Here is a 20,766-nt window from a genome sequence, read left to right on the forward strand (position 1 = left end):
GGGCAGCCAGGTTTATTTTTACAATTCTGATGTGTTCCTCTTTAAACACGGGCACTGTACCAGCATCGCACACCCAGGAAGTGATGCCACAATCAGGGTGTATAAATAAAAGGGACTTTTGGAAAATGTCACATTGCAAGGAAGCATGAAACAAGCTTTCAGACTGGAAATGGAACATTTATTTATTTTCTTATTTATTCATACATACCTCACCTTTTTCCCTGACAGGGCTTACAGATAAAAATAAGAAAGCTAAAAACATGGGGGAGGGGAATAATTAAAAAAACAATTAGACATCTATATAATTAAAACTGAATGTATACACATAAAAATCTATTAAAACCATGAAAATAATTCATTAAAACAGAATTGTGGTAGATTGATATACATGCTGGAAGAGTGCCCAAACCTCTTGTACTGGCAATATGCCCAGAGTCTTTATCAGAGTAAGTTAACAGGTAGAAGTACGGGATGAGAATGAAAAGAAAAGAAAAGAAACATGCAGAATCTTTCACTATCAAGCATATTCAAAGGGATTCATGTTTTTTCTTTAAGTCATCAAGTTTTTAGCCACCCACAGATGCAATTGTTGGGATAAATGTTTCTGCTTTCGACTCCCAGGGATGAGCCATTAATTTAACATCAGTAGCACAGAAACAAATATTCCACTCTCTTGTTACAGCTTTAAGCTACACAAGCATCTTTCTCCACTTCCTTTGCACTTGATACAGCTCCCTGCAAAACAGACATTCTGCAAGTACAAAGCTGCACTAAGTTTCATACACAATGCACACAAACAGAGCACTTCATGCACATTAAATGTATATCTTTTACAGGCTGGCCATCTGTGATGGATTTTCCCTGTGATTCCTGCAGGGGGTTGGCCTGGATGACCTTTGGCGGTACCTTCCAATTTTATGATTCTAGGTCACATTGCCATCCACAGTGAGTTTAAAACCCAGTGAGAGGGATGCCCTTGTCATCCCTCTCACTGTGTTTACAATACAGTATTTCCTTAGTCATGCTTCTCCAGTGACAGAAGTGTGGACCAGGCCACTGCTACATAAATCAGCCAGGAAAGAAAACATGCAACCTCAGGACTGCAGTGTCAGGAATCTCATCACTGCTGGCTGTAATAAACTGATTGGTTGGTTGGTTGGTTGGTTGAACCTCATCACTGGGCTTGTAGCTCCTTGTAAAGGGCAAATCTGTTCATGAAGTTAACTGCATACAGTACTTGCATCTAAGGTGTCTCAGATTAAAAACGTAAATAAGAGGTGCTGGGGAAGGGGCTTTAGGACTAGGTGCGGTAGAGGGAGCGGTGAAGTAGGTGCTGTGTCCAGGAATAGCCTCAGGAGATCAATTTTCTTTGGGGCAGCAGCAGGAGGAGAAATGATTTAGCCCCTCCTGGGTTGTGGTCCTGATTTACCCTCTCCCCATTATACAGTGGTACGTTTGGTTGCAAACAGAATCCATTCCGGAGGCCTGTTCGCAACATGAAAAGAGTGCAACCCACAGCGGCGCGTCTGCACACACACGGGTTGCGACTCGGCACTTCTGCACATGCGCATGATGTCATTTTGCGCTTCTGCGCATGCCCAAGTGGCAAAACCTGGGAGTAACCCTTTCTGGTACTTCCGGGTCGCTGCGGGACGTAACCTGAAAGAGCGTAACATGAAGCGGACGTAACATGAGGTATGACTGTATTTGCTATTTAAAACTTAAAGGAACAGGCACACTAGTCAGCTTTATTCGGCAGTGGTTGCTGGTCGGAGGGGCACACACACACACACACCATGATGTCTAGGAGCTATTAAAAAGAGTTCCTCTCCTCCATGTATTTTCCCAATGCACTTTTCAAGCCATCCAAGTTAGCGGCCATCATTGCCTCCTGTGGAAGCAAGTTTCACAGTTTAACACTGCACTGCACAAAGAAGTCCTTCCTTTGATCTGTCCTGAATCTTCCAACATTCCATTTCATTGGATGTCCTGAAATTCCAGTGTAAGAAATAGGGAGAAATGCTTTTTCTGTCGACTTTCTCCTGGAAAAACACCCAAATGGGAAAACACCATGGCTCATTCTGCAGCCATAGCTGGGATGGGGTGGGGTGTCTAGCCAGGGTTTCTGCCTTGGGTGTAGCCTCCAGAAGGGCACCATGGAGGCTCTCAGCCTCAGAGGCATAGCTAGGGGGGCAGAGGGGGCGCCGCACCGCAGGGGTGGGCACTTACCACAGGGCCTGGCCTGCCACAAGCCACACAACCTACTATGTGAGAAAGAAATTCTGGTGGGACGATGAAGGGGTGGGAAGCTGAGGAAGAGAATCAGTTGAACTAGATGATCCTTGGGATCCCTTCCACAATTCTATGATCCCTTCAGAACTTTGAATGGTTTTAAATAACTATGGCTGAGTCATTTTACAGATACAGTGGTACCTCAGGTTACAGACGCTTTAGGTTACAGACGCTTCAGGTTACAGACTCCGCTAACCCAGAAATAGTACCTCAGCTTAAGAACTTTGCTTTGTGTGGTGGCGGCGTGGTGGCAGCGGGAGGCCCCATTAGCTAAAGTGGTACCTCATGTTAAGAACAGTTTCAGGTTAAGAATGGACCAAGGGAACAAATTAAGTTCTTAATCCGAGGTACCACTGTAATACATGATCTACACACAGAAAAGTAAGGGGTATGTGAGCATTTTTCCTGCCAGAGGCAGTTCCCTCGCAAGCTCTGTTCAGCCTGGCTGCATTAGGATTATAATGGAAGGGCACTTTCTACTATAGACTCGCAAAAACAATTTCTTTCACATTAAAGGTAAAGGACCCCTGACCATTATGTCCAGTCGTGGCCAACTCTGGGGTTTTGGCGCTCATCTCGCTTTATTGGACATGGGAGCCGGCGTACAGCTTCTGGGTCATGTGGCCAGCATTCTGATTGGCAAGTCCTAGGCTCTGCAGTTTAACCCACAGCGCCACCCGCGTCCCTCTTTCACCTTAAGTAAAGGTAAAGGGACCCCTGACCAGTAGGTCCAGTCGTGGCCGACTCTGGGGTTGCGGTGCTCATCTCGCTTTATTGGCCGAGGGAGCCGGCGTACAGCTTCTGGGTCATGCGGCTAGCATGACTAAGCCGCTTCTGGTGAACCAGAGCAGCGCACGGAAACGCCGTTTACCTTCCCGCCGGAGCGGTACCTATTTATCTACTTGCAATTTGACGTGCTTTCGAACTGCTAGGTTGACAGGAGCAGGGACCGAGTAACGGGAGCTCACCCCATCGCGGGGATTCGAACTGCCAACCTTCTGATCGGCAAGTCCTAGGCTCTGTGGTTTAAGCCACAGCACCACCCGCATCCCTCTTTCACCTTACATGGAACCTAAAATGACTACAAAATTATCATTTCCTAAAATGAGTAATAAAATAAAAATAAAATTGAAATGAATCTTTTTGAAGCTTACTCGGGAGTAAATTTACACGTCAAAACTCATTGAAAGGGTTTGCACAAGGGGTGGATGGAAAAAAGCCTCAAAGAGGGGAGGGAAAACATTTTAAAAGCAAACCAGAGGGTCTTGGATGACCTTATGGAAATATAATCTTTTAACGATCCTGTGACCAAATAAATCCAATTAAAAACCTGACCACAGACAATTGCTGCACATGGAAGTTCTACTTTTGACAAACAATTTGCTTTTACTGGAAGGGATGCTCATTTTCCCTTTGGTCATACAGTCATAATACTTCTTAGTATTCCTTTGTATTCAAATTATATATTGCCTGCTTTTTATACCCTTTATGAATAAATGTGTTCGTTCATTTGTTTGTTTGTGTAGGTACGCAAACACGCATCCGGGGAGGGGTGGGGTGCCAAACTGGGTCTTTGACCTGGGTGACAGAAAGCATAGTTTCGATCCTGCCCTGTCCCTCCCTGCCCCCGATCCCCGATCCCGCTTACTCTGAGCAAACTCGCTCTCCGTCAAATTCCGCGCCTCTATCCCTTTAAGCGAAATTGCTCCTGACTTCCCTCTAGCCAATCAGGAAGTGAGGAAGAAAGCGGAGCTCATGCCCGCTCCGTTTCCATTCATCCCCGCCCCACGAAGACGAAGCTCCGCTCGTTCCTATTGGTTGCCAGAGCCAGATTTTTAAAAAATTCTAAAATAATCCTGCACGCCCCGCCCACTCTGGATAACGTCCGCGGGCATTTTCGGCTCTCAGATTGGCTGCTGTGGGGGCCAATCGGAGGCCGCCATTCCACCCACGTCGCATGTTTAAAAACGCATTTTTGTGCAGTGGAAGAAGCGAAGCAGCAGCAAAAAAAGCAAAAGCAGGTACGTAACCAGGTGATCTGGTCTGGGTCCCCCGGGAGGTAAGCCTTTCCCCGCTGGATTCCTGCGGGGGCAAGGATCCCTGTCCAATTTTCACCCTGGGAGTTGGATATGAGTCCGCCCCCACCGCCGCTGCCTCTGGATGCCCAAGGCACGCCTTGCCCTTGCGGCTCTGCGGGCAAACCCCCTTGAACTCATCAGCGTCCTTCTTGACTACGCATTGTTTCAGGGTGCCCAGCTGTTGCCTGGTCTTTCCTATCGGGACTCCCCTGCCCTGTAAGCCGAGCAGTCGCTCAGTCGCTGTTCCTCGTCCTTGAGCCCGTGGGGCAAAACTAGGCTTGCTGGGGGGCTCTGCGCTCCTGGGCCGGGGGGGGGGGCGGCGGGAAGTCCCCTCTGGGGTGTTGCCCTCCAAGAGGTTAGCATTTCAACCTCCATTCTTCCGCATCCCCAGGTTTCTTTGGAGAGATTGGCTTCTAGTTGGGAAGATGCCACGTCCGCGCAACTTCGTGCCGTCCCAAGTGGACGGAGCAACTGCGGGTGCGGATAATGCCGAAGCGGAGCAGGTGAGTTTAGGAGGAGGGAAGCCTCGTCATCCACTCTCCCCACACCCCATGCTGAGGTGCTCTCCCTGTGATGAACATCCTACCACCCCAACCTCTTGCTTGAGGGCAGGTTGCTGTATCAAGCGATGTCTGTCTGGGACTGCTCCTGGGCAGCACCCTTCTGGGCCATTTCTGCAGTGTTGTTTTGTGTGTGTGTGTGTGTGTGTGTGTGTGTGTTTTAATTGCATCTCTATCTCACTTTTTTCTCCAAGGAGTGCTAGGTGGTGTCCATGGTTCTCTCCTTCCTCATTTAATCCCCACAACAACCCTGTAGGGTAGGATAGCCTGAGAGGCAGGATCTGGACCCTGGTCCCAATCTGACACTAACCATTCTCATATTGCTGGTTATCCATGTGTTGAGTGGGGAAACCTCAGAGGTCTAAAAAGATATCAAGCAAGTTCATGAAGTGGTTGTGAGTTATGAAGGGATAGGTAGAACCTCCATGTTCAAAGGCAGTGTACCACCGGTGGGCAGCAGGAGAAGGCTCTTGGCTCAAAGCCTGGCTTGTGGACTTTATAGGGGCATCTGCTTAGGAACACAGGAATGTGCCCTTCTACTGATACCCTTAGCTCTGTTCCAGAGAACTGCACAGCCCTGCCTGCCTGGTCTGTGTCTGCAAGGACAAGGCTTTGGGTTTAGGGGAAGGGGTGGTTTGAGGCAGTTCAGGTGAGGGCCCTTGTTGAACACAGGCCTGTTTTGGCTAACCTCTCTTTATCTTAGGAGCTGAGCTCTCTGGCAAAGCGACCCCAACCCCTCGGGGCTTGCCGAAAGCGTCCTGCATTTGGGGATATGACCAATGTAAGTATGTGCTCTTCTTCCTAGGGGTAGGGTTGGGGTGACCCACTGCCTGTGTTGTGATGGTGCCATTAGCAACCTGCCTGCCTCTCCACCCCTCTTAACTTGTCTGGGAAGAATGGATCCTTTCCCACTGTTGTCCAGGGCTAAGAATGTGGAGCAGCTTTTCTAAAACCAGGAGGTTGCAGCCTCCATCAAAGTGGATGTGTGCAGGTAACGGCCTCTCTGCCTCTCCCCTGCAGGCCCACACGTCATTACAGAAGCAAGGGAAGAAGGAGGTGGCCAAGAAAGCCTCAGAGATAACAACTCTGCCGCAAGTCACAGAGAGCAACGGACACGTCGTGAAAAAGTGAGAGGTTGAGCACATGTTGGGTTGGGGTGCCCCCATCTCCCCTCCCACCACTTCTGGGATCTACCCTGTGTCATGAAAGCACAAAAAACCCTACTAAGTGGTCTGAAGCTGGTGGCACCTAGCCAGGCATCGAACCAAACTGTGGCACCAGCCTCTCACATGTCAGTGGCTTTTTGCCTGTCTCTAACAAGGAGAATGAATCGCACTGATGGCTGCATGTACCACCTGCTTAGGAGAGGCTTCTCTCTGCCTCTGCTAGGCTGGTCTATGTTTACTGAAGAATATATAGCAGCTTTCCTCCCTGTTCCATCGCAGATGCCTAAAAATATTGGGGTTTCATTTCCCATCCCCCACAATCTCTCTATTTTCTCAGTTGGAATCATTATCCTATCCAGATAAGGGAGGGATAAGTGGTTAGAGCACTCACTGCCCATGCAGAAGGCTCTTTTAATACTGGGAGTCATGCCTGTCCCTTGTGGCTAACTGAGGTGTTTGGGGTGAGGCATTCCATCCCAGCCAAGCAGTCCTAATGTCCCATTACAACTCTGAACTATCCCTCTGTCCCCTTTCAGGTCTCTAAGCAAAGCTGCCTCTGAGGAAGCACCACCAAACTCTGACCAATTTGCTAAGAAGGGTGCGATTCAGGACGAAGAAGAGGAGATGGACCATTCCCTGACATCGGTGGATCAAATGGCGTCGGCACTGAACCCCACTTGCTCTGAGACAATGGAGGTGTGTCTTGATCAATGGCTGTGCTCTGCGTCCATGGCTGGAGGCAGCAAGACTTCCAAATGCCAGCTTCTGGAAATTGCAGGGGGGGGAGAGTATTGCTCTTGTGCTTTGGTTCTGCCTGAGGGCAACTGGTTGGTCCTGCCTTTAGGGCAACTGGTTGACCACTGAGAACAGGAACTTAAAACTCAGGACAGAGGTGCTCTTGGTCAGTCAGAAAGCAGAACAGGGAATAGGGGTTCAGCTTGTCCTGGATGGGGTCACACTCCCCCTGAAGATGCAGGCTTGCACTTTGGGTGTGCTCCAAGACTCAGCCCTGAGCATGTCTGCTCGGGTCTCCGGGGTGGACAGGAGTGCATTTGCACTAGTGCACCAGCTGCGCCCATTCCTGGAGAAGTCTGATTTGGCCACAGTGACACATGCCTTAGCTATATCCCTTCTGGTCTACTGTAACACTCCCTATGGGGCTGCCTTTGAAAAGGGTTCAGGAACTCCAACTGGCTGTTTTAATTCAATTAATGTTCTCAGTCTTTTGCATGGTAAATCCATTAAGTCCTGTAGCTTCCAGAATCACAGCTTCAATTTTAACAAAAATCATTTTCAACATTTTCTTCAAATCCTTATGTATCACATCCCAGGCTTTCTTACATTGCCACCACATATGGTAGCCTCTCATACGCTTTACCAGCCTTTTCTGCTTCATCTCCATCACCATCAAAACTTCCCAAATCAATTCACACAAGGTATCATTTTTAATATAGACCAACCTTACTTTCCCTTGTATTTTCTTCAAACCTCGCACCCCAGCCTTTCCAACCTTAATAGTTTGTGCATTCACCTCTCTAAGTTATCCCACAGCCTCTGACAGTAATTTAGTATTCTCCCAAACTTGAAAAGCTGCCTAAATTCTTAAATTCTAAAAGCAAGTCAACTACACTGTTTAGTTTCAGCATTGAAATTTTTGCTTCTGGCATTTCTGGTTCAAGTTGGGGGCGGGGTGAGTTCTTTCCCCTTATCCCAGCTTCCTTTCCGAGATTAAATTCCAAAACAAAAAGTTCTTTCCCACCAAGGACAGTATTCTTTTATTTGTCAGTACTTTGTCAAGGCCATTTAAAGAGATTCAGTAAAATAGCCCAGTACATTCAGCCTCCTCCCCCCGCCTTCCACTTTAGTCACAAAAATGAATTTTAGCAGATTTAACAATTATATATCTCCTTAATATCCATTCATATCAAAATAGTTTTGAATTACCAATATACATAAAACTGATTCATTCTAAAAATTAATTCAGGCCAGTATTTGCAATGAATATTATAGTCCTTTTTTATTTTCTTAAACAAATCCACAATTATTCTGTTAGGTTAGATGTCTTCAACACTCTGAGGGCTTAAAGACTTCTTTACTAAAGATAGCGTAGGTTTAGAGGATAAGTCCAATCTTTGAGATTGATGTAAGCAAAAGCAACATGCATTCTTTTAGTTTTAATAATTCATTAGTTATCTTCCAAAATGAGTTTCATTCACACTTCACTTGCATATATTTCATGCCTATAGCACCAGTAATGGGAGTGGACTTCTTTTTTTCACTCCCAGTTTTTTGCCAGATTGTCCAAATTAATCAGTTTTTCTTCACCTTCCAAGCGGTTCAGTGTCTGGAATGTTGGCAGCTTGTGGCTGGATTCAGTGGTTTTGCATTCCATAGAGCTGCGCTAGTACTTAGCCCGTCGGCTCCTTTGGCTCCCCCCCCCCAAACTCTCCGTTCCTTTTGGGACGGAGGCAAAGAACGGACAATCTGCGGGGCCTCCGTGAGGCTGCAGGACCCCGAGGCACCCCAATGCTCCTCTTGGGGTTTTGGAGGGAGGTGCGTCACCCTCGCCCTCTTCCCCTCGCTCTACGAAGCCAAATCTGACGGGGCCATCAGATTCTCAGTCCAGTTGCCATTTTGCGGAAACCAGGAAGTCCACTTCTCTGCAGCTTTCATGGCTTGCAGACATTGATGGATCTACATCAGTACACAGGAAGTTGCCTTATAATGAGTCAAACCAACCATTGGTCCATTCAGCTCAGTATTTTCTACACTGACTGGCAGCAGCTTTCATAGGTTTCAGGCAGGGGACATTCACAGCCCTATTCTGAGATGCCATTAGGGATTGAACCTGGGACCATATGCATGCCAGGCAGATGCTCTTCCCCTGAGCTGCTATCCTTTCCTGTCTGCTGGATGGCTTTAGGCATCTGCTCAGAAGCTTGTCACATAACAAAGGTCATGCAATGGGCCTTGTGGCTCCATGCACTCCACACCTCTATGCAGTTCTGCCTGCACCCAGAGCCCGTGGATTTCCCCTGCATTTAAGCCCATGTCTACAGACCCAGCTGCAAGTTACTGCAATTAGAACCCCACCAGTCCCACACTGCTATGAGCACTTAGGGGGAAAGACTGGCGAAGGGCTGTAGCTCAGGAGTAGAGCTTCTGTGTACATCCAAAGGGTAGAGCTGAACTAAGTTCTCTGAAGCTGGTTTTATTTCCTCTAAGTAGAAAATAAAGCAGTTTGAAGCCTGGAATGTGTTTCTCTCCCCCTTTCTCTGTATCTATATTTATACACTCATACTTTGATGTGCAGGCCATGCCAGTCGACAACAATGGCCAGCCGGGTGACCCTTATGCCAACTGTGAATATGCCTTGGACATCTTTATGTACATGCGGGAACGTGAGGTAATGTGGGGATGAGCGCTAGGGTGGTGGGTGTGCTTTCCTTATTCCACAGCTCAGCCCCTGGAGCAAAGGAAGCTGACCAGGGAGTGCGTGAGTTGAAACTGCCAATATTGGGGGGTTATACTGTCAAAGGCAGTGTGCCTCTGTGTAATTCCAGTTTCTGCGAATCCAAAGAGAAGCCATAGTCGGTGCAAATTCTGGCACCACCCATGTGCCAGTTGCTTTGACCTTTTGCTTGGTCCTAGAACAAGGGCTGTTCTTCGGTAGTCCTCTTCCCTGTGGAAGTTTTGGGTGGCTGCTGGGGGTGGGCAGGGGCACCTTGCTGGCACAGCTCCTTCTCACCTATTCCCTCCTTTGCAGGAGAGGTACTTGCTCCCAGACTACATGAAGGATCAGCCTGACATCACCACAGAAATGCGGGCCATCTTGGTGGACTGGATGGTGGAAGTGCAGGTGGGTGTCAGAATGGTAGAGTTGGAAGGGTTCTCCAAGAGCCCTCTAGTCATAGTTTAGGGAAGTTTTTAATATTTAATGCCGTATTGTTTTTAACACTCGATTGGGAGCTGCCCAGAGTGGCTGGGGAAACTGAGCCAGAAGGGCGGGGTGTAAATAATAAATTATTAGTCCAACCCCCTGCAATGCTGCCTATGTAGGTGGCATCCATCCACCCATCCAAGCGACACAGTTCATGTCCCCCTGCTTGTGACTGAGCCTCGTTGGGCAAGGAAGAAAGGAAACAGCAAAAGGTCTGTTTGGGACTCAGTGATTCATTTTCCATGGAGGGAGTTGTCTGCAGCTGCAGTGTAGAATGGGAGCTAGTCCATCCTTTGGCACTCTTCCTGCAACATTGTCCATTGACCCTGAAGTTCTTGGTCATTGGATTGGAGCACTGCAATGTGGAACAGAAGGTGGGAGCAAGTTCAAATCCTGTTCCTGGTGGGAAATACTATACAGGGGGTGGCAGCTCAGGGGCAGAGCTGCTGCTGCTGCTGCTGCTACAGCATACAGGGGGCCCAAACTGAAAGAAACCCTTTTCTGCCCAAGAGCCATGCTGGGTATAGACCAGCTGCCTGCTTTTGTTTTTTGCCTCTTAACATCCTGGCAGGACCAGCTTGCCTTTAAAAATAACACAGCCCTCAAGTTTCTATTCTTTAGGGCTTCAGTTAGGGTTAGGAAGTCTTTGAGCAATGTGTAACCTGGCTTATTTTGCCTCCCTCTTCAGGAGAACTTTGAGCTCAATCATGAGACACTTTACTTGGCGGTCAAGCTGTTGGACCACTTTTTGGCGAAAGAGACCACCATGCGAGACAGACTGCAGCTCATTGGCTCCACAGCCATCCTCATTGCCTCCAAGTTTGAGGTTAGCCCAAGCAGCAAGCCACCATGATGCATGCCTTAGTCACCTCCCTTCTGAACTACTGTAGCATACCCACTGTAGGGCTGCCTTTGAAAAGTGCTTGGAAACATCAGCTAGCCCATGTTGGGGATGCGGGGTGGGGCCTTCTTGGTGGTGGCTCCTCTCAGACAACTTAGAAACTCTCTCCCTGGAGAAGCCAGACTGGCTCCTTCCTTGCTGTCCTTCCACAGGCAGGTGAAGACCTTCTTGTTCCAACAAGCTTTGGGGAACTGACTGCTTTTAAGGAAAGGACTGGCACTGTGTTGGTTTTTTGTAGAGTTTTAATAGTTTTGTATTCCCCACCCAATCCTTCCCCTCTCTCCCTGCAGGAGCGCTGCCCACCCTGCGTGGATGACTTTCTGTACATCTGTGATGATGCATACGATAGAAAGGTGCTCCTCTGCACTGAAAAGAGTATCCTGATAGCGCTCGGGTATGACATCAACGTCCCCATCGCTTACCGCTTCCTCCGGCAATATGCCAAGGTCAGTAGCAACCCTCGGGTTTGGCCCCTGTGTTTGTGAAACATTACCTGGGCCTTTTCTTGTCGGCTAGGCCATCATCAGAAGATCCTAGGTTCAATCCCCAGTGGCATCATACCCCTGGTAGGGGTATGAATGTCCCCTGCCTGAAGCCCAGGAGAGCTGCTGCCATTCAGTGCAGGTAGTACTGAGCTAGGTAGACCGATGGTCTGGCTCGTAAGGCAGCTTCCTATATGAGGCTCATAACAGCGACTGACACAAAAGGTGTATTTGCTGTTAGGATCCCATTTGGATTTGAATGATCTGAGTCCTGCTTTGAGATAGATAGATAGATAGATAGATAGATAGATAGATAGATAGATAGTTTTCTCAATGTATTTCTATTTAAAGAATTCTTGGTTACAAAAGTATGAGCAGTGTCTTTCATTTGTTGAGACATTAGTGTTACATTAGGAAGAAAAGAGAAAGAGGTGGAGGGGGGAAAGGAGAGTTGGAGTGGGGTCGGGTGGCGATATTTCTATTTTACTTAATGTATGTGTGTGGGTTTGTGTCAGCTTTGCTTGTGCAGGTTCTCTGCTATTTGCTTGTGTTCCCTTGGTTGTGAGAGAAGTTGGGGTTGGCCTAGGGAGCGGTTCTTCATTTGTGATTGGCTGTGGTGATCTTCGTTTTCATATGTGAGTGGGTGGGTGTTTTGGATCAGGTTAGCCATATTGATTTGTATGCTGTTGGTGGATTTTTGTTGTTGTCTTGTTGGGCTGTATATGTGATAAAGTGGAGTCATACCGGGGTGAAGGCGTCGTCTTCTATTTGTCCCCGTGTCAGTTTCAGTTTATTGGTTAATTTTTCTAGTAGGGCTGTTTCCCATACTATTTGGTACCACTGGTCCATGCTTACTCCTGACAGGTCTCTCCAGTGTCTGGTTATGGTGTTTTTGGCTGCTGAAAGTAGGTGGGTTATGAGTTCTTTGTGGTGTAAATGGGCATTATTGTCTTGGAAGATGTTTAGTAGGGCCAATTCTGGGGTGATTTCTAATACTTGCTTAGCTATCTTACATATTTCTCATATGGCTGTTGTCCAGAATAGTTGAATTTGGGGGCATTCCCACCACATGTAGAGGTATGTGCCTGTGGAGGTGCACCCTCTCTAGCACTTAGGTGAGGTTCTTGGGCATATTAGCACTAGTTTTCTTGGTGTTAGGTACCATCTGTAGATGAGTTTCAGAGTGAGTTCTTTCCTTTTTGATGATATGGATTTAAAGGGGGGTTTAGACCATATTCTACTCCACTGGGTGGGGTTAATCTCATAGCCTATGTCGTCCTCCCATTGTTTTTTAATTGTGTCTGAGGATTCATGGGATTTTGGAGTAGTATTTTGTATATTGCAGATACCATCCCTTTGCCGTGTCCCTTTGTTGTTCGGGGAGGAGGTTTCCGAAGGTTGTCAGGGGCCTAGTTGCTGCTGATTTTACTACTGGACTGTTTAAGAGGGCATGTACGGTAATTGGTGGTGTGTTAGCCAGTGCATCTGGGTGTCTTCAAGTTTGTCTTGTATTTCTTGTGTTGACAAAGGTTTGTTATTTTTATAGAAGTTTATTAAGTGATATAAGCCTTTGATTTGCCAGGTTTTTATCTCGAGGTTCTGTCCTGCGTGGTCGAATAATGGGTGGTATGCCAGGGGAATTAGTTAGGATGGGGTTGGGGATATTTTGCCTATTTCTTCTTTCCATGCTTTGAGCATGATCTGTGTGCACCTGTTGAATGTTGTGGGAATTTCCCTTAGTTTATTTGGGAGGAGTGGGTATGCTGTGGTGCAGGTATTTTCAATTGTGTCCCTCTCTAGGTGTATCCATTGTTTTGTCTCATCTTCTGGTAGATATGGGATTATATAGCGTACTTGGTTCGGAGTGTAATATGCTTCTATGTTGGGGATTCTCCATCCTTCTGAGGAGGGGAGGTGCAGGTATTTGGGGCTTATTCTTGGTTTTTTATGTGAGAATATAAATGAGTGTAGTTTTTGTCTGCCATTTGCAGAGTTGGGTTGGGGAGATCCAGATTGGGATGGTTTGGAATAGGTAGGTTAGTTTTGGGAGGGTGATCATTTTGATCATGGCTATTTTGTCTGAGAGAGTGAAGTTCATGTTGTTCCATCTCTTTAGCTCTTTGTTAATTGTCGCCACAGGGGCTTGTAGTGGTGGAGGTATATTTATTGAGGTTTCTGGTTATTTGTACCCCAAGGTACAAACTTGGAGTAGTTTTATCTTGGTGGCGTTGGTGAGTTCTTTTTGGGTGTGAGGAGGGGTATTGAAGCACATAGCTTCTGACTTTGCAAAATTTACCTGTAGGCCCGATACTGTTGCAAATGTGTTGAGTTCCTGATTAGGGATGTTGCTGTGCTTATGGCGTCTGGTGTTATGACCATTAGGTCATCTGCGAAGAGCCCTAATTTATAGATTCTGCCTTTTATTTCCACTCCCTTGATGTCTGCGGCTGCTCAGATTAGGATTACTAAAGGTTCCAGGCCCAGGATAAATAAGAAGGGAGACCATGGGCATCCTTGTTTTGTGCCTCTTTGGATTGCTATACAGTGGTACCTCGGGTTACATACACTTCAGGTTACATATGCTTCAGGTTACAGACTCCGCTAACCCAGAAATAGTACCTCAGGTTAAGAACTTTGCTTCAGGGTGAGAACAGAAATTGTGCTCTGGCGGCACGGTGACAGCGGGAGGCCCCATTAACTAAAGTGGTGCTTCAGGTAAAGAACAGTATCAGGTTAAGAACGGACCTCCAGAACGAATATTTTTCGCACCATAGGGCGCACCGGACGATAGGGCGCACCTAGTTTTGGGAGGCGGAAAAAAAGAAAAAATTATTCTGAACCCCAGAAGCCAGAACAGCAAGAGGGATCTGGCTTCTGGGATACTGTGTGGCTGTTCTGGCTTCTGGGGTAACCGCGCCAAGCCTCTTCAGGGCAGCGGGATGAAGGCTCCCCCTGCCCAAAGAGGCTGCACAGGGCTAAAGCAGAAGCCAGGACAGACGCGTCGCTGAAGGAGCACTGCGCCTTCTCTCTCTCTGCCCAGCGCCCCTCCTTCACAGGAGAGGTGCTGCGCAGAGAGGGAGAAGGGGCATCGCCCTTCAGCGAACCTGGAGAAGGAACAGAAGGAGACCCTTCTGCCGCCCCAAGCCTCGCGCGCCTGGCGGGACCTACCGCCGGGCGCGCGAGGCTTGCAGACACTCGCCCGAAGTATGGGGAGCCCTCCGGAGGGCTCCCTGTGCTTTGGGCAACAGGCTGCCGCCCCAAGCCTCGCGCGCCTGGCAGGACCTACCGCCAGGCGCGCAAGGCTTGCAGACACTCGCCCGAAGTACGGGGAGCCCTCCGGAGGGCTCTGCCTGCTTCGGGCGGCAGGCTGCCGCCCCAAGCCTCGCGCGCCTGGCGGGACCTCCTGCCGGGCGCGCAAGGCTTGCAGACACTCGCCCGAAGTATGGGGAGCCCTCCGGAGGGCTCCCTGTGCTTTGGGCAACAGGCTGCCGCCCCAAGCCTCGCGGGCCTGGCGGGACCTACCGCCGGGCGCGCAAGGCTTGCAGACACTCGCCCGAAGTATGGGGAGCCCTCCCGAGGGCTCCCTGTGCTTCGGGCAACAGGCTGCCACCCCAAGCCTTGTGCGCTCGGCGGGACCTCCTGCCGGGCGCGCAAGGCTTGTGGACACTCGCTGGGGCTGCAGGCTGCTGCCCGCAAGCCTCGTGAGCTCGCGGGAACTCCCGCCGGGCTTGCAAGGCTTGCGGATAGCTTCCTGAAGCCTGGAGAGCGAGAGGGGTCGGTGCTGCCTTCTGAATCCTCCTTTGGTGAATCACCCCTCCTTCCATGGGTGGGATGTTTTAGTCCCTCCTTTTAAAGAATATTAGTGGGTTTTAGGTTTTGTTGGCTTCACGCTGGTTTTAAGGTAAGTCACTTTGAGTTACTTTTCTTTAAAAAGTAAAAATAAAGTGACAGGTTTAAATAATAATAATGGCCTTAGTTTGTCTTGGGTGGTTTCTTTCTGTCTTTGATCAGGGTGCTAGAATCTGCAAGGGAAAGGAATTGGGCTTCTGTGGCTGCTAGAGCTGGCAGGTCTTGTTCCTCCAGCACACAGGCTGGAGAGATCCACCTCAGGCAGCCTCCTAGTTGGGGGCACATGAAGGGTTGGCTAAGTCCCACAGGTTGCTGTGAATCTAGGCTATACAGGCCATAGCTCAGTGGTGGAGTGTCTGCTTTGCATGCAGAGGTTCCCAGGTTCAATCCCCGCTAGCATCTGGTAGGGTAAGTGTAAGCAGTACTGTGTTAGATTGACTGAGGGTCGGCATAAGGCAGTTTCCTGTTCCATGGCTCATAACAGTGAAAGCTACCAAAGGCACATTTGACAGTCCCTTCTGACCGCTGCAGACTCTGCGTCAGACCTCTTCTCACAATGGCTTCCTCCTTCTCACTCTCCATCTCTGCAGTGCGCACAGGTCAACATGGAGACTCTGACGCTGGCTCGCTTCATCTGCGAACTCACCCTACAGGATTACGACTTCGTACAGGAAAGCGCCTCTCAGCTGGCTTCCGCCTGCCTCTTTTTGGCACTCAGGATGAAAGAGCTCGGGGGCTGGGTGAGTGAGTGGCCTTGGAGCAGTGGCAGGGAGGGCGGGGCCTTGCAGCTGGTGGCTCCTGAACCTGGCAAAGAGGCTGAGGCCCTCGAAGCAGGGCTCCCTTTGGGTGGGGCAGCCAGAACCAATTCAGAAAGCTGCTAGAGGAGCCTCCGGTTGTGTGAATCCTCAGGCAGATCAGGGTAGGGCAAAGAGGCCCCTTACTCACTCACTCTCTCCCAACAGGGTCCCACACTAGAACGTTACAGTGGCTACAAAGATAAAGAGCTTTACCCTCTGGTGAAGAAACTCAACTTCATGCTGACCTACAAGCACGATGAACGACTCAATACGGTGCACAGCAAGTACTCCCACCGGTAGGGCTTTTTCTTTCTGCCCCTGAGCTGCAAAAAAAATCTGTGCTTAAGCAGAATCCTTACTTGGCTACTCTCAGTGCTGGCAACCAGGGCCATTATCCCACTTTTGCTTTGTCTCCAAGGAAGGAGAACTGTTGGAGGAAGGAGGATGGGCTTGGAAAAGGCAGGTTGTAGAAATATTGTTATTGTACATGTCACCTTTTCTGATAGGGCCTCAAGGTAGCTTACATATTTTTTTAAAAAGCTAAAAACATGGAGGTGTGTTTGGGGGCAATTGTTAGAAAACAACTAAACAATAATAGGATTAAAACTATATAGATGTATAAAATATGTACGCCCTTTCCTTAAAAGCAGTGAGTTCCCCAAAGCCTGTTGGAACAAAGAAGTCTTCACCTGCCAGTGGAAGGAGAGCAAGGAGGGAACCAGTCTGGCTTCTCTAGGGAGGGAGTGTCACAAAACTGTGGTGGCTTTGTTCTTTAAAAATCTGGAGAGACAAGTGATATTCCGTGTTCTATAGGACTTTCAGTAAGACACGTTGGAGACCAGATCTGGGTTTACACACCTTTCATGTAACATTTATTTCATATAATCAAGCATACATGAATATCTTGGTACCAAGAGGTTCAAGCACACACACATTCATCCATACTCACACGGCCCTTCATGTAGGTTATTCATGCCTTCGCAAGAGCTGTGGGTTTGGGGTTGTAGTGATTGTCCCAGCAACACTGAGGGCATTCAAAGGGGTCCTTTTTATAGTCTTCTTTCCCATTGCCCTCCATGGGTTGTCTGCACCACTCTTCTCATGTTCTCCTCCTGGACCATCATCAAAAAAAACCTCCTTAGTCATACTTCAGAGCAGGCAGACAGTATGTTCCGGACCTTTATCTCATGTCCGTGGCCCACTGCCAATTCCTCCCTGTTTTTGTTTGAGGCTTTTTGCTTTCAGTAAACAACACCACCGTCATACATTCTTCTTTGATAAATCTAGTTCCTCGCTTCGCTTGCCGGCATATCATGCTCTGCGAATTCTCCATTTTCTTTTGGGCCTAACATTCATACTACATACTCATGACAGGAAACAGCTCCCTGAGGTGTCTGGGAGCAGCCACCACCAAGAAGGCCCTCTCCCACACCAAGCGTGCCTGGGCGGGTTGTGGGATGGAGAAAAGGGCCTCTCCCAAATATCTCAAAGCCCAGGCAGGTTCATATGAGGGAATACAGTCTTTCAAATAGCCTGTGAGCTAAGCTGTGAAATACTGGAGCTGGCTCAGTAACATAAAAATGTGGCTGTAAAAAAAAAAAAAAAGACTTGGAAGGTGAATTTCCTTCTCAATTCTGAAGCTGTAACTTCAAGTTTTGAGTGTTGAAACTGCTGCTGTGAGGTGGAGCCTCCTAAGTTCTCTCTCTCTCTCTCCCTTACAGGGTCTTCTTTGAGGTGGCCAAGATACCCCCCATCAACATGCGGAAGCTGGAGGAAGCCTTGCAGAGCTAGCTCTTCCTTGGCAGGACCCAAGGAGGTGCCTTGGACGTTCTTGTGCTGAGGTGCTGCAATGCTGTTTCACTGTAGATGACCTGTAAATAGACATGTACTATTAGCCCTAGAGAACCCCTCCTCTTTTTGTAACATAAATTGCAATTTAAAAAAATATATTTAAAAAATGTATGGTGGGTAGTGGGGGAAAATAAAACATATCACTTTTGCTAAAGATCAGGTTTTGTAGGAAAAGACAGAAGTTAATAAAGTGTATTCAAGTGCACCTTGTTAGCAGCCTTCTTGGGCTTGTGGCACCCCTTTTCTCAGCAGAGACCAATGGGTGGTCCCATATTTGGGGTGACGGATGCATGCAGAGTGTCCCTTCAGTTGAATGGGACCAGGTCCTGGAAAATAGATTTTGGGGAGCTCTCATCCTCCCTTCTCTTCTGGCCAGACTGCTTGGACCTGAGCCTCTCGGCACAAGACACTTCCTGCTATTTTGCCTGTCTGCCTTCTGGGCTACTGTGCAGCTCCATCAGCAAAAGCCTGTGGCCTGTCCTGCTTCTCCCTGCAAGTGATGGGGCCTGGCTTCACCTGCCCACCCAGGGCAGCATGTCCCTGATCACCTGCATAGCCTGGTGGGATTGCAGAGAAACTATTGACTGGGGATCTTGCTGCCTTCTAGCTGCTGTGAAACTGCAGCCCCCTTCAGCCTCAATAGCCATGCTCACACATCTCCGGTCAAACACTGCAATGTTTTGAGGCCTGGGACAATTTAGCAACGGAGCCAATTATTTGGAAGCAGGCTGGTCTCTCCTTGACTACAGGTATCCAAGTACAGGCTAGGCCAGGGGTAGGGAACCTAAGACCCAGAGGCTGGATGCGGCCCAATCACCTTCTAAATCTGGCCTGCGGACGGTCCGGGAATCAGCTTGTTTTTACATGAGTAGAATGTGTGCTTTTATTTAAAATGCATCTCTGGGTTATTTGTGGGGCATAGGAATTCGTTCATTTTCCCCCCTTCAAAATATAGTCCAGCCCACCATATGGTCTGAGGGACAGTGGACCGGCCCACAGCTGAAAAGATTGCTGACCCCTGAGCTAGGCAGTCAATTGCCAGGGCTGTTCCAGCGCCTTCCTTTCCCAATGTCAGCAGCCAGGGGTGGAGATTTGCCATCTCTCACAGAGCCCTTTTTTAGTTCTCCTTACACGTCACCAGAGATTTTCAACCTTTTTGAGTCCACGGCTCCCTTGGACAACTATATTCTTTCTGCAGCACAGCTGTGAGGCTCAGGAGCCATTATGTCACCCCTTGCCTGCAGAGCCGGCAGCCCCTCACCCTACTTTGTGGAGTGTTCCCTCGGCCTCCTCTCCTTGGGAGTCCTCTGGGCAGCTGCAGCTGCTGCCCCTGGTCTCTGAGCTGTGCCCCCTGCCCCAAAGAGAGGTGCCTCCTCACAGGGACCTGGGAAGCACCCCTGGCCAGCCCCAGAGGCACCATTCTCCTGGGGAGCGTGTAGCCAGGGCTGATGCAACAAAACAGCTGTGCAAGCCTTTGGGAGGTAGAGACATGAGAGGTCATCAGAAGAGGGAGGAAAGGAAATAGGGACAGAGACCAGTGTTGCCTGCGGCACCCCTGACCATCATTCAAGGTACCCCATGGTGCCACGGCACACTGGCTGAAAACCACTGGCATAGGTCAACACCCTTGCCAGGAAGCTGATCCGGTATGATTAAATTTTAGCACTTGATGGACCCAGGGATTAAAGAAGGTCTGGCACACACAAACTAGGCTTGTAGCACTTTATTCCCTTCTGCTTTTAAGAATGCCTCCTTCCTGCTGAAAAGCGGAATAAGACTCATCACCAATATCTCATGTTACTTTCCAGGGGCAAAAAAAGCCAGCAAGCCTGCCTGGATCACCATCTCTGTTGTAGTCTAGGGAAATATGCTTCTGCAGGTTACCCAGCTCCTCTTAAGAACTGATGACTGGTGCCATCTAGTGGTCATTTGAGAGCTTTTGCAATCCTTAGCTGACAGTGCTCGAGATGTGCTGAAGGCCTTTCTCTTTACCCAGGGAGTCCAGCAGTTGTTGTGGAGAGCAAGGAAGCATTTGCAACCCTGCCCCCCAGGTGTTGGTGCTGACCTTTAAAGCCCTAAATGGCCTCTACCCAGTATACCTGCAGGAACCTCTCCACCTCCATCATTCAGCCCAGACACTGAGGTCCTCCTCTGAGGGTCTCCTGCTGGTTCACTCAGCATGAGAAGCAAAATTACAGGAAACCAGGCGTAGGGCCTTCTCAGTAGTGGCCTTCTTCCCTGTGTAACGCCCTCCCTTCAGATGTCAAGGAGATAAAGAATTACATCTGAAGGCAGTCCTGTATTGGGAGGTTTTTAATGCTTGGTGCTTTTATTATGTTTTTTTATTATGTGTTTAGATATGCTGTAAGCTGCCCAGAATGGTTGAAGAAACCTAGCCAGATGGGCGGGGTATAAATAATAAAATTCTTCTGCTTATTGTTGTTGCTGTTGTTGTTGTTGTTGGCTGAGGGGGATACAGAATTATGGGGCAGCATTTGCTGGATGAATCCTTTTAAGAAGGGCCTCTGCAGCTCAGTGGCAGAGTCCCTTCTTGGCATGCAAAAGGTCCTGGGTTCAAACTCCCATGGCATCTCCAGTTTAAAAGATCTCAGATGGTGAGAGAACACCTGCAGAGATCTAACATAAAACATGCCGCAAGGAAAAACATGGAAATACAGGATGTCCCCTTTTAAAAGCTCTTTCCAGCCTTTTCTACTACTCTAGCAGACAAGAGGCCACACATTTGGCAAGTCATAAAATGGTTTACTTTGCCAAGAGTCAGATGCAGATGCTTTTCCATACAGTAGTCAGAAAAAGCTGCACAGGCAGTTAAAATGTTGCTTAGTTACA

General features: G+C 48.6%; 1 protein-coding gene and 2 long non-coding RNA genes across 4 annotated transcripts; 2 read left to right on the plus strand and 1 right to left on the minus strand.

The window, feature by feature from the left end:
* Positions 1 to 228: 228 nt before the first annotated feature.
* On the minus strand, positions 229 to 4,059 carry LOC307207555. The gene is made up of 3 exons (XR_013834715.1): positions 3,941 to 4,059; positions 1,796 to 1,891; positions 229 to 735 (listed from the first exon to the last, which is right to left on the minus strand). It is a non-coding gene; the product is annotated as an uncharacterized lncRNA (long non-coding RNA).
* Positions 4,060 to 4,205: 146 nt separating this feature from the next.
* On the plus strand, positions 4,206 to 20,357 carry CCNB3 (cyclin B3). Of its 2 annotated transcripts, none has more exons than XM_079961381.1 (12): positions 4,206 to 4,313; positions 4,762 to 4,873; positions 5,634 to 5,711; positions 5,951 to 6,057; positions 6,633 to 6,792; positions 9,410 to 9,502; positions 9,863 to 9,955; positions 10,725 to 10,862; positions 11,228 to 11,383; positions 15,859 to 16,008; positions 16,231 to 16,361; positions 17,787 to 20,357. In XM_079961381.1, the coding sequence occupies exons 2-12, from the start codon at positions 4,796 to 4,798 to the stop codon at positions 17,854 to 17,856; spliced, it is 1,254 nt and encodes a 417-aa protein (XP_079817507.1). In that variant the 5' UTR covers positions 4,206 to 4,313; positions 4,762 to 4,795; the 3' UTR covers positions 17,857 to 20,357. The 2 variants fall into 2 exon arrangements, with proteins under 2 accessions (XP_079817507.1, XP_079817506.1); XM_079961380.1 differs by lacking the exon at positions 4,206 to 4,313 and adding an exon at positions 4,438 to 4,586.
* Positions 13,092 to 14,051, plus strand: LOC307207591. The gene is made up of 2 exons (XR_013834752.1): positions 13,092 to 13,359; positions 13,411 to 14,051. It is a non-coding gene; the product is annotated as an uncharacterized lncRNA (long non-coding RNA).
* Positions 20,358 to 20,766: the final 409 nt, after the last annotated feature.

This window comes from Podarcis cretensis (assembly GCF_951804945.1).
Source record: "Podarcis cretensis genome assembly, chromosome: Z".
In the NCBI taxonomy this organism is placed as follows: domain Eukaryota; kingdom Metazoa; phylum Chordata; class Lepidosauria; order Squamata; family Lacertidae; genus Podarcis; species Podarcis cretensis.

What these genes read in the sequence shown, in the direction of transcription:
- CCNB3 (XM_079961380.1), top strand. Translation starts at nt 4,453, where the DNA reads ATGCCCAAGGCACGCCTTGCCCTTGCGGCTCTGCGGGCAAACCCCCTT. An exon ending in TGTACATGCGGGAACGTGAG is followed by an intron (nt 9,503 to 9,862) that starts GTAATGTGGGGA and finishes CCTCCTTTGCAG; the next exon opens with GAGAGGTACTTGCTCCCAGA. An exon ending in ACTGGATGGTGGAAGTGCAG is followed by an intron (nt 9,956 to 10,724) that starts GTGGGTGTCAGA and finishes CTCCCTCTTCAG; the next exon opens with GAGAACTTTGAGCTCAATCA.